Source organism: Pseudoliparis swirei, chromosome 20, assembly GCF_029220125.1.
Source record: "Pseudoliparis swirei isolate HS2019 ecotype Mariana Trench chromosome 20, NWPU_hadal_v1, whole genome shotgun sequence".
Lineage (NCBI taxonomy): Eukaryota > Metazoa > Chordata > Actinopteri > Perciformes > Liparidae > Pseudoliparis > Pseudoliparis swirei.
The window spans coordinates 11069408-11084675 of record NC_079407.1 but is presented as its reverse complement, the minus strand read 5'-3'; the positions used below and the strand labels follow the sequence as shown (position 1 = coordinate 11084675).

Sequence of the window (15268 nt, the reverse complement as noted above, 5' to 3'; positions counted from 1 at the left end):
CAGTAGTGAACGGAGTCGTCCTTCAATCAGAGGATCGGTGGTTTGATCCCCAGCTCCGCTAGCCCATGGCGTCCTTGGGCAAGACACTTAAACTCAAAATTGCTCCCGTAGCTGAACCTACGGTGTGTGAATGTTAGTAAACGTCTCCTCACGCTCCGCTGCCACAAGGACAGATACAGGAGAACATTCCTGCCGGCGGCTATGAGGCTCTATAACAGATCACCTCTTGCCAGACTATAGTGCAATAACTACAATAATAACTTCATATCCACACTATGTTGATCTGCACTTCACACATTTCATTTATTTACACTACACACATACACACACTGTCTATATTTAATATTTTTATATTTAATTTAATTTGTCATTAGTATTGTGTATGCATATATGTTGTATATATACATATATATTTTAATTAGTATACTTCTATATCTTTCATCCCTGTTTTTTATATTTTATTTTTTATTTTTTATTCTTGTGTGTTTAGTTTATTGGTGCTGCTACTGTTACGACAAATTTCCCCTTGGGGATTAATAAAGTATATATCTATCTATCTATCTATCTAGTTAGTGCAGATGTGCAGGTGGAACCGTAGCCCCTCCCATCAGTGTAAGAATGGGTGTGAATGGGCGAATGATGTCATGTAGTGCGAAAGCGCTTTGAGTGGTCGGAAGACTAGAAAAGCGCTATACAAGTACAAGTTCAGATCTATTTCATAAAAATGTGTATTTAAAAGTTAATTTTAATTCCCGTTTAGCTGTAAAAGGAGAGTTTCCTCTGGCAGGTGCTGGGGTTTGACTGTTTTTGGAGGTCGGGTCTCCTAGCTTACTAGTTAACGTTCCCACGTTAGCTAACATTCCCACGTTAGCTAGTAAGTTATTTTAAGTTACCAACTGTAGTTTTAATGTTTTGGTAAATGCTGAAGTTCTGAAACAGAGTTTTCTGAGACTTTAACAGGCTCTGATGTGTATAGATACAACATAAAACATTCAGGGACAGGGAAGACGGAGCTTTTAGAATATGGTGATATGTAAATGATGTCAGACAAAATAAGGGACTGTGGCAGTAAAATCAAAGATGACAGCTTTCTTTCTGTGATTGCTAATTTCAAATATCATGACAGCTGAATACCCAGGGTTCATTGTATTTGTAAACGGTAGCAAGATTTTATCGATGAAGATTTGAGCAGTGTGATCTCTGACCTCAGAGGCCACCTCCCAGTCAGGCCGGCCATCGCTGTCCTTCAGCTCCACGTAGGGTTTCTCATGCACCCTGTTGAGATCTTCATGGAGACCGTCCAGCAGGAAGGCGAGCAGCTCCTGGGAGTCCTGCTGCTGGAATCCATTGAAGCGTGGGGCATACTTTGCTATTGTCCACTGGAGAGGAAGTATTGACATCATAAAGTAGATTTTTATCGAACTCTGTTTAAAAGTGTCCCGTAGCACTTTAACAAGTTGAGACAGCACAAAGATTGTGAATCAAGACAGATCAAACAAGACAGTGATGAGGCTGCTTACTCGAAGTTTGAGTGGAGCAATGTTCTTCTGTGTCCCGTTCCACAGCTCCATCAACAGGTCACCATAACACTTGGCCATGTGACCTCGCATCCCGATGGGGTTTGTTCTGGAAATGCACCAATGAGAGACGGTTATCATGAGGTCAGGCTGAGGGTGGCCAGATGTAAACCAAAGGGATTGACTGAATGGCACCTGTTGAGCTCATAGAGGTGTCTCCCTGAGATGAAGTAGTCCGTGAGAGGCTTGGTGTTGCTCACACACTGGATGCTGGAGTTCATGAAGCAGGTGTTGCCAAGGTTACTGAGGCCAGTGGCTCCTTTCTCTGTGGGAACTGGGATGAAAAACAATGTGTCAAAACACTTCACTGAAGGAAACGCACTTAAAAGGGCTGACAAGTTTTCTTTACTGACCAGCACCAATGACGTCTGTTACTATGGCACATTATGACAAGCTTTTATAAAACAGTTCATATCCTCCAATACGAGTTGACTAACTCCCATTCTGCCCGTTAACGAATGCACAGTACGATGAGCGTCTCATCCATCTTACCTTTGTGCCTGTCCATCTTACTACTGTTGGCAATGAAAGACATTTCCTCAGGCCAGCTCATGTCTTTGTTCCGGACTGTGGAGGAAGAGAATAAATCAGTATTACGTTATTCAGAATAAGCTGTAATATAAATGGTTTGGTTCATTCTGCTTATCAGACCTTCAATAACTAGCTGCTGCTCATCATAGATCTTTAGGCTTTCCAGGGTGTGATCTTCATCGTCCAGGAGGGTGAGGTAATTCTAAAAGATAAAGTCATGACTTTAGATTTATTTGGACAAAGAAATAATGACTGTTCTTTATTCTCCATCAGTAAATTTGTAAAGATTCCATCAGACATGGTTGTATTAACCCGCTATCAACTGGACTGGTCCCATCCACGAGGTGTGTTCACCTTTTCTATGATGGAATCTGCCTGTCCCCTGGGTCACTGTGTGGTCATTCTATTCAACCATTTGATCAATGTAGGAATATGTGTCAGCACAACTCCTAATGATGAAATTCTTGGAACCTGATTGGACGTGGGGAGCCATTTTAAGATAGAGCCTCACATTTAAGTAATAATAAAAGCCCCCACCAACAATTGATATTGCTTCAATCATATTAGTACAAAGCACACACAATATGCATGTATTTCTTATGGAGACCCTGGAGTTTTGCCTGTTTAAGATCGCATATTAAATTATTGCCAAAAAGCTGTGTGTCAGTTTTGGGAGTAAATTTGCCATAAGCGGATTAATCTTTACATGTCTAACCTTTTTGGGGAGGCATTCAGTGTTGTGACCCACCTCACTGTTGTAGAGCCAGAGTCTCATGTCCTCCTCCTTGATGCGGAGTCTCTGGGACAGGTAGAGGTGGATGTCCTTGATGGTGGCCATGCGGCTGAAGGAGCCCGTGTAGGCCAAGACCCTCTTCAGGGGAGCGTTGGGGGAGGGAACGCTACCTGCTAACAAGTACGACAGGAACATTCACAAACTCAGCCAAACACCGAGCCGCAGCACTAACTTGGGGTTTGTTCATTTGACTTGTTCTGAGCCAGAAGGACTTCAGCTGTGATCTGAAAATCTTTGTGTTTTAAAACTCATATTGACTACACACAAGTTCACAACAGCAGCATTCTGGTGACTGAGGATTAGTTGTAAGGAAGCAGCAAGAATTATTTAATTTTTTTCAATCAGCACTTATTTGATTGGTCAATCAATTTAGTGGATTAAGTGGACTCCGATTGGATTAAATCACATACAAGCCAATCAATAGCAGTCCTGGTTATTACAATGTAAACATACACATTTTATAGCTTTATATAATTGGCTTCAATATGATTAAAGAATCCATCTGATTTAATCTGATTTGTAAATGTTATTATTTCCCATCCACACAGCTTTGGTATTCAATTCTATCACTCGACACTTGTTTGAGTGCTCTACCCGGACCGTCCGAAAGGAATTATGCGTCATATGTAATATGATGAATAAGTAGATCACAAGGCTGAGTCTTAATGCCCAGCAATGACAAGTCGCTGCTTATGAGTCATGATGGTATCCAAAGCTCCACTGGGGTCTGAAACCTGATATGCTGGTTTGATTTGGACCAGCACTCTCACACTGAGTGCTGATGCCTGATTACCCTGATGGGCATCAGAACATCTCCACTTTATGCTCTGTCATCTGCTTTCTTTTTGCAGCGAGACATTTCCAGTTTGTCTTTGTATCCATCAAGCTATCATGCAAAGGGATGAATTCGGCTTAAATGAATATCATTGAGGGAGTTGGTTTATATATAGTCTTTACATTGTGAGAACATTGGGTGTGAATTGACCCTTCTCTTAACCCCGCCCCTCGCTGCTACTCCTTCAAGCTGTCACTACCTGCACTTGGATGTGGACTTTCATTTGATTTGCTTCTACAGTGATTTATTTTTCAGAGTTTCTGTTGTCATTTTTTTTACTGTAGATATACAGCAGGATTAGACTGAGACAGACTTAAATATGTAAATAAGTTTGTAGGTGTTCCAAAAAGAAAAAGAAGCCCAAATCCTCAGGGCAGAGTTGAGATATTATGATCGGTCCCAGACGGTTTCAAATATGTGTTATGTTTGTCATGATGTAGAATATTACTAATGCAGGTGAGAGGAGAGCACTAGAACAAGTGTCGGCAAAACATAAAATACTTGAATGCCAAGGTCTGTGAAGATTGAAATAGTTTGAATTATGCAATTTTTAGAGGGATCAGCAGCATTTCCCCTTCATGAGCCATTGGTTCATCCCACTGCTCACACCAGAAGCCTGCCAGGGCTGGATCAGTCCACTTTAGGAAGATTAAAGGGGGGGATGCGGGGTAGCTTAATGAAGCATTTGTCGACGGCTTGCTCGGGTCTTGCTGCAGGCTTCCGTTACCTCTTGGCGGGGGTAAATACGGTGGGAACATTCGCAGGCTGGTCATACCCATATTGACCCAGATGTTAGACTGGGGGGAGCGCGTGGCCGGCTGCTGGCGGAGGAAGAGGAGGTAGCGTGGGAAGAGCTCCAGCTCGGCTTGGCCTTTCTTGCTCTCCAGGATAACCTGCAGGGAGGGAGAGCAACATGTTATACTTGTCATGCATTGAAACCAGAGTCTGTAATCCTGTGATCAGGGTTTGTCTTTAAGGCCGCTTCATTAGTTGATTTCACCTGGTCAACAACAGATGAAACAAATGATACATTATTGCCTTTTTTAGTTATTGTACATTATGTGTTTACACAGACTTTATTCAAATAAACCAAGAGCTGAAAGCTTGGACTCATATGAAGTCACAGGAAACCTCTCTCTCTCCCTCTGTGTGCTTGTTCCATCCTCCCATCTGTATGAATGCTGTGCCTCAGTTCATGTGTTTGTGTACCGGTCTTCTTCCCAAGGTTGTGGCTCGGGCAGTCTGGTCAAGTTGCCCCTCCCAAATCAGAGGGATTAATACAGAAAGCCGACTTCTGGTTCCCCTACGACATAATGAAGTGATATGGTTTTGATAAAGTTGTTTGGATCATGTCGATAAACTGATGGCTTTTGGTGAATCATGTCGGATTGCCTGTCCACTCGTGTTTCTTGCCCGGCTGCCCTGTCTTCACAGTGGTAGTGAGGTTCACCAGCTGTTGGGAGGATGTGTATTACAGACTGCAGTCACTCACCGGCCGAGGCAGGCTGAGGTTGGCACCGTACCAATGGTAGAGTGCCCTCCACACCGGTTCTGGCACCGTCTCAAAGTCTCTGCCAGGCACCAGCTGCAAGGAGCGCTTCAGCCTGCCACCCTCCATGGTTAATGTCGGGGCCTGCAGGGGAACAGCACAGGCATTAGCATTTCAAGTTGTGCACTAAATACCCCATTCTGCCCACATGGATTACAGATAATAGACAAAGACTGCGTCCTAATGCTATGCACAGGTTTGCAGCCTGCTATCAGCTGGATGGAGGGATAGGACAAAAGAAAAAGCAAGCACCATCTGGCCCCTTGGAGCCTTTGCCAGATGAGGAGGAGTGCCGACAAATTAGAAATCTCAGATCGTCAAACCAAAGAAGAAGAGGGTAAAACATATTCCGCTCAGTTTTCTGATGTAACCATCAGGTTTTCATCTACAAAGAATAACACAATAACTTCTACAAACATTACTTAACGAGATTCTTTTTTACAGAATGAAAACGTGTATTGGAAGCTGAAGGTACAGCGTATAATGCCCACTCTTGCCTAAAAGTTGTATTTCTGATTACATTTTTGTATCCGTTCATCTAAATATTTTTTATGATGAGCTCCTCATGACAAGTATTCCAAAAAAAGGGTCCCTTCACTTCCATACGTCATCACTTATAGACATTTCTTTATATTCAGATACGTTCCATTTTGAGAAAATACACATATTTCCTTTCATCCTCGAAGTGACAATCTAATGTATACTTAAACTTTATACTAATCGTCACAGCGCACGCTGAGCAACTTCAGGGTCCAGGGTCTCGTGGAAAGGACGAGTTGGGGATTGATGTGCTAACCGTGTGATTAGAAGACGACGCGCTCTAAATACAGCTGAGACAGGACAGGGCCAGCTTAGCGTAGCATAGAGACTGAATAGCTCGCGTGGCTTTGTCCAGAGTTAAAGGTACATACATGTCCATGAACCCATTCTGCATTAACATGGAGAAAGCGATCTGGTTTCTGTTTGTAGTCCATTTCGTATTGACCAATCACGTCTTTGGTTGAACACGTCCATGTGGAGAGCGAAAGGGGCAACGTCCAAAATGCAATCTCGGTACCCACCGGCTAGTGCCTGATGACGATTTCACTTTTTATTGGTTTGAAATGAGCTGGCTACTCACATCGCCTCTGAACTACAACTCCAGTCTTGCATCTCAAGTTGCTAATGATAGTGTTAACAACAAGTCCCCAGAGGCCTGGTTGACTGGCCTCAAAATACAGTTTGGGAGCGGCATGTAACCATGGCAACATTTATAGTGAGCATTTAAGTGCGTTTAAAACGGAAACCCCGAGACACTGTTAATAAGCTGGACAGTCAGTTTGTTTCGTGTTCTTTCACACAAACTACACACTGATCAGTACCAAAATAAACTGAGTTGCAATCTCGCACACGCACACACACACAGACACACAGACACGCACACACACAAAGACCCACCCTTGCACACACCCACTTGCCTTCATGGGGTCGGTATTGACCAGAGACTGGTTATCGATGGCTCCGGGTCTTTGTGCTGCCAGCTGGGAGGGGAGATGGCCGTTGGCTCCAGAAAAACACTGATTGTTGTTGTCCGGTACATTGTGCTGTCGGGCAAAGCAGCTCTCTGTAGCAGAGGGAGCTACGTGGGGGCTCAGGGCTGCTGGGACAGAAGGGATGAGCGGGGGCAACCAGGCCACATGCACAGGGAGGAACACACACACACACACACACACACACAACAGAGAGCATTACAGTTCAATCTATTGTTGGGATGTTTTATTATAAGTCAAGTCATGTTTTCCATGACTTGATTTGTATAAAAGCTTAACATGGTATAACAATATAATCTAAATAAAAAATATAAAATATAAGCCTGTGATACATTTCTCTCATGATTAACCGAATGATAGTTCACAGTAAAGTAATCAATCAATGGAGTTTATGTAAAGTCTGCCAGGAGCTTTCATTCTGTGTGTGGTTCGGCGGTCCCTGTGGTCAGAAGTGGTCGTGTTTCCTGGCACCATATTCCCTTTAGAAAAAATCCTTTTTACAGCAGCAGGGTTTATCTGCACTCTACTGAGTGAAACCGTCTAGTTGTTGTTGTTGTTGTTATTACTATTATATTATGTCCTATCAACTGCAATGTGAAGCGTGTGGACTGACCGGTCTCTGTGGCCTCTGAAGCGCTGGAAACAGCATCCGGTGACCTCTCCTCAGTGGGGCTGACCGAGCTGAAGGTTCCCAGTCCTCCCAGTCGGTCTGGTGGGGCGGGCTCTATATCGGCTATGGTCATTGGAGTCCGCAACGAGCTCAGGATGGACGGCTGCTCCACCACGATGCCCTTATGCTCCTGGACAGTGAGACAATAGCAGGGACTTCCCTGTCATTGTTGAAAGTGATATCTGTGATTACTGTGTTGCTTCGGTGGTAGCCACTGCTACGGCCCCAGACTGTGATGTCATTGTGCAACATGCAGTAAAAACTTGTTCTAATAAATACAATCAAGAATTATTCAAAACACGTGGAACTTTTGAAAGCCGGGGGAAATGAAATGCAACACTTACAGAAATCTGTAAAGCGGGGCACAACATTTTAAAAGTAAACTGTACGAATAAAACATGTAATGTTCTGCACATGTTGGAAAAATGAGTTCCTCTTGAATCCATACAAAACCATGTGGGACCTTGTGAAAGAAATACTAAACTTCATCAGCTGGTCCACGTTTACAATACAGTTCACAACGGTAAGTAGTAATGTTGTGTTAATATCGAGATCGATACATTTCAACTTTTTGAACTTGACTTACATAGTTAACGTAGTCCTTCCAATGATGCCACCACAGCATGGAGATGAGAAACCAGTTCTGACTCTGCTGCAGCCCATGTCTGCTCTCCCTCTCTAACCAACCCCTACACACAAACAGACAGAGCATCCATGAGGCCCCACAGCAGACTCTTCAATGTTCTATCCAGTGACAAGCAGACAGGTGTGTACCTGATGATCTGTCCCTCCTCCTCAGGACTACCAGGCCTGAGCCCCAGGACTATGTGGCAGACCTGGAGCAAGAGAAACACACAAAGACGGTCAAAACCACGACTGCATAGCAATAGGAGTTGAACAACTACTGTGCAGTATGTGGCTGTACTGACTTGGAAAAGCAGGTTGAGAAACTCATTGGCCAAAGCACTCTTCACACTCCAGATCTGGTAGTCTTCCAGAGTCAGGTGACCCAGCTAGTGAGGAGCAACACAAACACAGGTCAGCATACACTCATTTACTGGTCTCAAAGTAAACACTACTTTGAGACCTTGAGCGCATGTAGGAACATATATTCGTCCCTGATGGTCATTGAAAAGAGCTCAAAGGTGAGATGAGAGGGAGATTGCTGTGGTTGTACTGGGCAGCTCCCAGTGGTAGTATGTGGAACTATAGAAATGGGAAGTTTGCATTTAGCGTGGTGGTTGATTGTCGCTGCATCAAGGTTAGAAAGTCAAATTATATTATTGGGGAGAAGATAAAAAAGGATAAACTTCCAGACAGCTGAATCGATGATGATGATGATTCTGTCTTACCTTGGTTGTGTCGTGCATCTTTAGGATGCCTTCTACTATGTCTGTCACGCTGCTGTGCAGCTCCTGCCAGTGAACAAAAGATATTATTATTATTGTTAGCATGAAGTAGAAAACACAAGGCACCTTATCCTAAGCTGTGTGAAAATGTGAGATAAGTAAATCACAGGATTCTGGCATGTACCGCACACAGCGGTACATGCCAGAACCAAATGTTTGTGTATGTGGTCAATTATATTTCTTAGAAAGAAATAAAGTAAAATGCAATGGGTCAAGATCATTGCAATCTCTACCATATCGAAGCTTTCAGTTTCAATTCCTTTGGCAATCCCTGCTCTGCTCTTTCCTTTTAGTTTACCCAGCATTCATCTGCCATCATTACCTGAAAATAAACTGCCCATGAAATCAAGCTCATTAAAACTAATAGTTTAGGAATTTGTGTTATTCTGAGAATAAGACGAGCAGCTCAGCACTGATCACATATCTGTGTGTACATGTGTGTACACATACGGTGGACAACAGCCAGGCGCGGTGACTGTGGCGAGCTCGCTGGAGTTTAGTCACAGGGCGGTTGCCAGATTTGATACCCTTGTGTGGCTATGTCTAGAAATCTTAGCTTCAGTCACAGACTCTGAACAGATGGGCTGTTGACATGGTTCAACAGATTCCTGGGGAAACCCTGACCTCAACCATCCATAAGGACGCTTTCAAAGGAATAGAGTCCAAGCTGTGTTGTCAGACTGTCTAGCATGTTTCTGGTCATTAACCCCGCCCCCCCATTGTTAGCGGATGGACAAATAAACATGTCAAATACATTGTTCCCAAAGATTAATTTCGGACGGGTTTGGTTCTCGTTACTCGATGCTATAAAAGAAAAAAGGGTGTGACATCATCGTTGACAGCTGTGATTCTCTTTTGCAAACAAGCTGCATCTGTGTTCGGCTCACGATTGGTTCCGGCGGCTGTATGGTCGGGACCCGGATGGTGTGAACTTACGGGGAGTGTGTCCGTGCGATTGTCCTTCCACACTTCCAGCAATGCCACCACCATTTCATGGAGTTCATCTCGAGACAGAACCCCATCGCGGTCCACATCAAACACTTTGAAGCAAACTGTTGGTGAAAGAGAACGAAGCAGTGGTGAAAAAATGATATAGTCATGAAGATCAATAAATTGCCCGTAGGTGTGAATGTGAGCATGAATGGTTGTCTGTCTCTATGTGTGCCCTGAGATGGACTGGCGGCCTGTCCAGGGTGAACCCTGCCTTCGCCCTATGTCAGCTGGGATCGGCTCCAGCGGCCCCTAATGAGGATGAAGCGGTATGGATGGATAATGGAGATGAAGAACAATATGCCTCGAAACCCAACACCATGCTGTGTAGTCTACATAAGATGTCAAGCACCAGTTAAAGTTCTGAGGACAACAATGAGCTGCAGCATAAATCCTTTTGTATGATCGCGTAAAGCGTTTTGGATATATTGTATGTATTCTTTTTGAGTTCAGTCATTTATAATGTTTACTGAGGTGAGATTCCTCCTGTAATGTCGAAGACCTGCACAACTTGATTATTGTCTTTTGTTGTTGCGTTTCTGCTGCTTTGTATTATTGTGCAATCGAAGGGATCAAATCTCTGTTATTGATTACATTTCTGCCTTTCGGCAACGGGCCCCCTACAGCACGCAGACAGTCCACAAGAGATCTCTTTGAAGTCGATGTGATTGTCCCGATTCTCATCGAAGGCGTGAAACAGGCCTGGAACACAAGATCAATATCAGAAAACACTAACGGTAGAGGGATTGGATTTAAAAGCCGGAAGACGTACACAGGTTTGCTCTGATCTCTTTAATAGATTTATCTGTAGGCACTTTACATCGACAATACAAATAAAACAAAAGCAGCTCCATCTCATCTTACCTTCACTCAGTGAGGCATGGATGGGAGGAGAGACCAGTGGGACAAAGGTTTCCAAGTCAAAGCGGCCGGTTCTGGACTGGGCCTTCAGGAGCCAGTAGCGCTTCTCCAAGTCTATAATGTCTGACTCCTCCACTTCAGGGTTGGAAACAGAGGAAGCCAAAGTCAAAAATATAATCAGTGCAACACTGTTCAGAGGGGTCAGCCCTCTGGGTCTTCTAGTGTTGAAATGCAAGAAAGGTGAAACTATTGGAATCATTACGTAAAGCGATGGTTAGCTTTCAGTTTATACTGCATGTGAATGCGGCTGATATTAATGATAATAAGATAACAAAAGTATGTCCATGTAAAATGCCAGTGCAGTGCAGCTACAACACACCCCTAGAGGTTTTCTGAACGTACACGGTGAGGCTCATGATGTAAAGGCAGAGGTAAGTTCAAATAGCAAATGCACTGTTAACATTATGGGTATTTCTAATAAGTACATGGCGCTAATCTAGATAGCAGTATTCTATAGGTAAGTACAATAAGATACAGTATAGTAGTCAATATCATATAAACATTAAGGTCGTGACACAATAAAGTCAACGTGTGCGTTTCGGTTTTAGTCTCAGTTAAATTCCTCATTCATTAGTTTCATTAAGTTTATCAATAACCATTTGTGTTTGTGTCTTTTATTCACCGCCTGTTCTCTTTCACATCATGATTTTTAAACAGGGTAATGGACGCAGAGGAACCTGGTTAACACGGCTAGACACTTCATGCTGAAGAATCCCAATTCCCTGACAACAGCGTAGACGGATAAAAGCAAATATCAGTACTTAAGTTATCAAAGTTATCAAATTCAAGGTCAGACTAAAACTGAAAGAAATGTACAACTAAGTTGGTTTCCACAGCGATCTGTCCAAAACGCACTAGGATTGGAATAAACCTTTACAAAGAGGCTGGACAGAAACTGGTAGACGGCTGATCACTCAGTCCGTCGACATTTAATTAACTACAAGTTAAATAATGCACAAGGATACAAATCGAGTCACACATTTCTGCTGTTGCGAATTAGAGCACTTGCACGTCGTAACATGGCGAGGGGCAGATTTAACATGATAGTGGTCATGATGCCACAGCACACCCAAGCTGGACTTATGGGTGGAAGTGTATTTGATACAGATCAGACCAATATAGCATACGAGGCTCTGCCAGGGTCAATGCACCGGCGTCACTCTTTCAACACGCTAATCCACAGCTTAAGGAAATAGGATTCAGCAGCTAGTCAGCTAGCCATTGGCACGCAGCCAAAACATAGGAAAGGTGTTCAGAGAGACAGGAAACTCACGGCAGTCGATTCCTGGCAGAAATCAGACTGTGGCTTCTCAGCCTGGCTATTTGACGTGATCTGTTGGTCATAGTTCCAGTCAGATGGGATGATGATGGATGTGGTCGGGGATAATGGACCGCCTGAGAGGGCTATCCCTCTCTTGTCCCTGTTGTCCAGAGGTGATCACCAGGGCAGTTTGCAGTTGGCATGGAGCGAGCGTTTCAGACTCATGACTACCTTTCCGTCTCAAAGCTGAATTGGAAACTGCTGCTAACTCAACAAGAACAGGAAAGCACACGTCTTTGGGCAATAATCATAAAACAAGCATCCATATGTACTTGTGCTCTTCATGCTGATCATTCCTTGTGACAGCTGTGCGACTCCTAATCTATAAACCTCATTACTCCGACTATGGATCGCCTCGTGCACATCTCCCATCGATCTCAGGGTCGCCTCCTGCTTCTACAAATATCAGCGTAGCGCTGGAGTTCACATCACTGTCTTGTGCTGGATTTTAAATCAGCCCCATTCACAAACCCAACAAAGACAAGTATACATGTCTATTTAACATTAAACCAATGGCAAAACTAAATCAGAAAAGGTGCCATTTTCTATTGGTGTGAATCAAAAGGATCAACAAATAAGCATACTACAAACAAAGCCTTCCCATAATGTCCGTTCCAGAAGAGACCATCGACACGGTCACAACGCAGCTACATTGAAGAACAGTCCATCTACTGCTGCCGTCTCCATGGCAGGTCCCTCGTCTGGCCAGGTACCTACCTAGAGGTGCGACTCTCCCCGAGTGACAGCAGAGATACCATAACATTATCCAGGGAACATCCTTAGAGAGGTGATGCCACAGCCAGCATGTACAATAGGAAACTCCCCGTGACAGCGGCTTACAGAAACTACGTCATCCTGTCCTCAAGGCCGTTCGTTATTCCCACAGATTTATACGGTCATAACGCTGAGACGCTGTCGGTTAGCAAAGGACTCGAGCTGTCATGAGTCAAGCTTTGTGTGCTTGTTCTGGCAAGAATCAGGATTGTGTCAGTCACTCTCTCTCCACAACACACACACTCTTAAGAGGCTAAACCGGGAGCAGGCAGATTAAAGGCAGCGTCCAGGATCTCGGGACAAGGTTCTTTCCAGCCATCTGTCCTTAATTGGCAAAATAAAGCCTTGCTAAATTAACTTGTCCGGCAACTTTTAAGAACTGCATTACTGTGGTAAACATGTGTACATTTGCATGCACACTCAAGTTCCAGTATTACTCAGAAAATATTACGGATTTTTTATTGTAAACATCATAACAATGAGCATATTCAGATTTGGGCCCTATTCCACTGCTCCTTGGGTCGACAGGTGCCACATTAACCTCATTATGTAGTTTCCCCACGACAGACATTTCATCGTACATCACTTTAGGATGTACTATAAGATGTTCTCTGCCAGCTTATTTGCTACATACTAATAAATACAAATTCAATATTTCCATTAACAAAAAGGTTAATAAATAAAGAACCGACCATAACAGAAATAAGGCGACCTAAATGCACCTGTTGGGGTTCTGTAATGATACAGTCACATATGCTTTTCTAAATTGGAAAACATACCTCCCCTGGCATTAAATTCAAACAACGTTTATTTTTAGGGACGAAACTGTTCCAAAGGTTAAGTAATAGTTTAAATTGTGCGTTGTTTTGTCTCGGATCTCTCAGCCCTTAAGCGTCTACGGTCACATTGACTGGTGATGAGGCCAGAAACAAATGGAAGTATTTTCAAGTCCGAGCAAATAAACCTTGGAATAAATAGTTTTAGACAATTTAGATCCAGATGAGTATTCTGGCCCTGTAGTCACACCAGGCTGATGTTGGAAACAGGTCTTTATTCCAACCCGTTTTTTTTATCTGCTCCAATTTGAATTGACTGTCATTAAAAAAATCTAAATTTTCTCCATGTTTACCTGCTGTTGTTTACCCGTTTACCACCTATAACTAATTATACCAGTACAAGGACAGTCATGTCTTACTCTGCTCCTCCTCGTGTATCATTTTAACAGAAGTACTGATTCCATATTATTTTGTATTGGCGTTGAGTCAACAAGTAAACACGATTGACTCTGTGGACAAGCAATGTCTGCAAACACATCGATTGTGTTGCGTGTTTGTAAGGGACTCACAGTGTGTGACGCCAGCCAGTGTCTGGTAGAAGGTGGGCGTGTCGCTGTCGTCTGTGAGCGTGACACACACTCCTCCAGACAGAAGCCATCTGGATAAAGTGAAGGCCTCCTTGTTCTGTAGCAGCCAGTTCCTGAAGCGCTCATAGCTCACCTTGTCGCCCTGCCACAGATCACACACATGCAACATTACCCCTCTGGTTCCGAAAAAAACAAGAAGGTGACTCCCAAAAACCAAGATGGCAACGGAAAAAATGCAAAGATCTGCTCGGTATCCGCGGATACCCAAATTAAGGATCCTATAAAACTTGATCTGGATATCCCAAGATCAATGTTATCCAACAGGGTGGATTATGGTTTGTTTGACTGTGTTGTATGTTCCAAGGCTATTTGTGCTGCATTGGGATTTGAAAAGCACTTTATACTCAAATAACCTTTAGAATAACTCACTGAAAAACTTTGTATCATATCTGTGGAAAAGGCTCCTTGTGGCAAATGTAATATTTGACCATGACTGCACTGATGAAAACAAACTTAATCATTTGAGCTGAGGCAATAATGAAGTTGGTATGCCAGTTATGACAAGGACGGTTGTACATGTAAACATGCATATCCCCGTGGTGACGGGCAGCCTGTGGCGTTCGCTGACCTCACTGAAGCACTTCTTGAGGGAGGTCGGCACTTCTCCATCCAGGACCTTCAGAACGGCCTCGATATCTTCCCTGGCTGCATGCCCACTGAGATCGCTGGCAAACAGGCTGAAGAGGTCTGTGACACACACACACACACACACACATACAAAAGAGTGTCAGAAGACATTTCAACTTATCGCAGGAGGGCAGGCCTCCTGCGTGGAGCAGCGGTAAGGACAACAGAAGCTACAATGTCAATAACATCCTGCAACACCTCCACTACAGCTGTGAGAACAAGACCACACAGAGAGGCAGACAGAGAAACACCAAGAGACTCAAAGAATAGCAGGAAAGAAATGTGGACATGAAATATATCACTGGAATACCTTCGTAGG

The 15268-nt window shown here is 43.6% G+C and overlaps 1 protein-coding gene across 8 annotated transcripts in view; it reads right to left on the bottom strand.

The window, feature by feature from the left end:
- The window catches only part of usp32 (ubiquitin specific peptidase 32), a 51524-nt gene that overhangs the window by 9416 nt on the left and 26840 nt on the right, over window positions 1-15268 (bottom strand). For 2 of the 8 annotated variants that reach the window (XM_056440589.1, XM_056440591.1), the window contains exons 4-22: window positions 14891-15009; window positions 14245-14404; window positions 10748-10879; window positions 10478-10585; window positions 9830-9945; window positions 8837-8899; window positions 8414-8497; window positions 8259-8320; window positions 8071-8173; window positions 7428-7644; window positions 6743-6924; window positions 5229-5369; window positions 4464-4629; window positions 2857-3014; window positions 2229-2310; window positions 2070-2144; window positions 1713-1851; window positions 1521-1626; window positions 1206-1379 (exon numbers count right to left, since the gene is read on the bottom strand). In XM_056440589.1, coding sequence (XP_056296564.1) covers window positions 1206-1379; window positions 1521-1626; window positions 1713-1851; window positions 2070-2144; window positions 2229-2310; window positions 2857-3014; window positions 4464-4629; window positions 5229-5369; window positions 6743-6924; window positions 7428-7644; window positions 8071-8173; window positions 8259-8320; window positions 8414-8497; window positions 8837-8899; window positions 9830-9945; window positions 10478-10585; window positions 10748-10879; window positions 14245-14404; window positions 14891-15009 — 2387 coding nt within the window. The remainder of the gene's footprint in view (window positions 1-1205; window positions 1380-1520; window positions 1627-1712; window positions 1852-2069; window positions 2145-2228; window positions 2311-2856; window positions 3015-4463; window positions 4630-5228; window positions 5370-6742; window positions 6925-7427; window positions 7645-8070; window positions 8174-8258; window positions 8321-8413; window positions 8498-8836; window positions 8900-9829; window positions 9946-10477; window positions 10586-10747; window positions 10880-14244; window positions 14405-14890; window positions 15010-15268) is intronic. The other 6 variants (XM_056440594.1, XM_056440595.1, XM_056440590.1 and 3 more) reach the window with 6 other exon arrangements.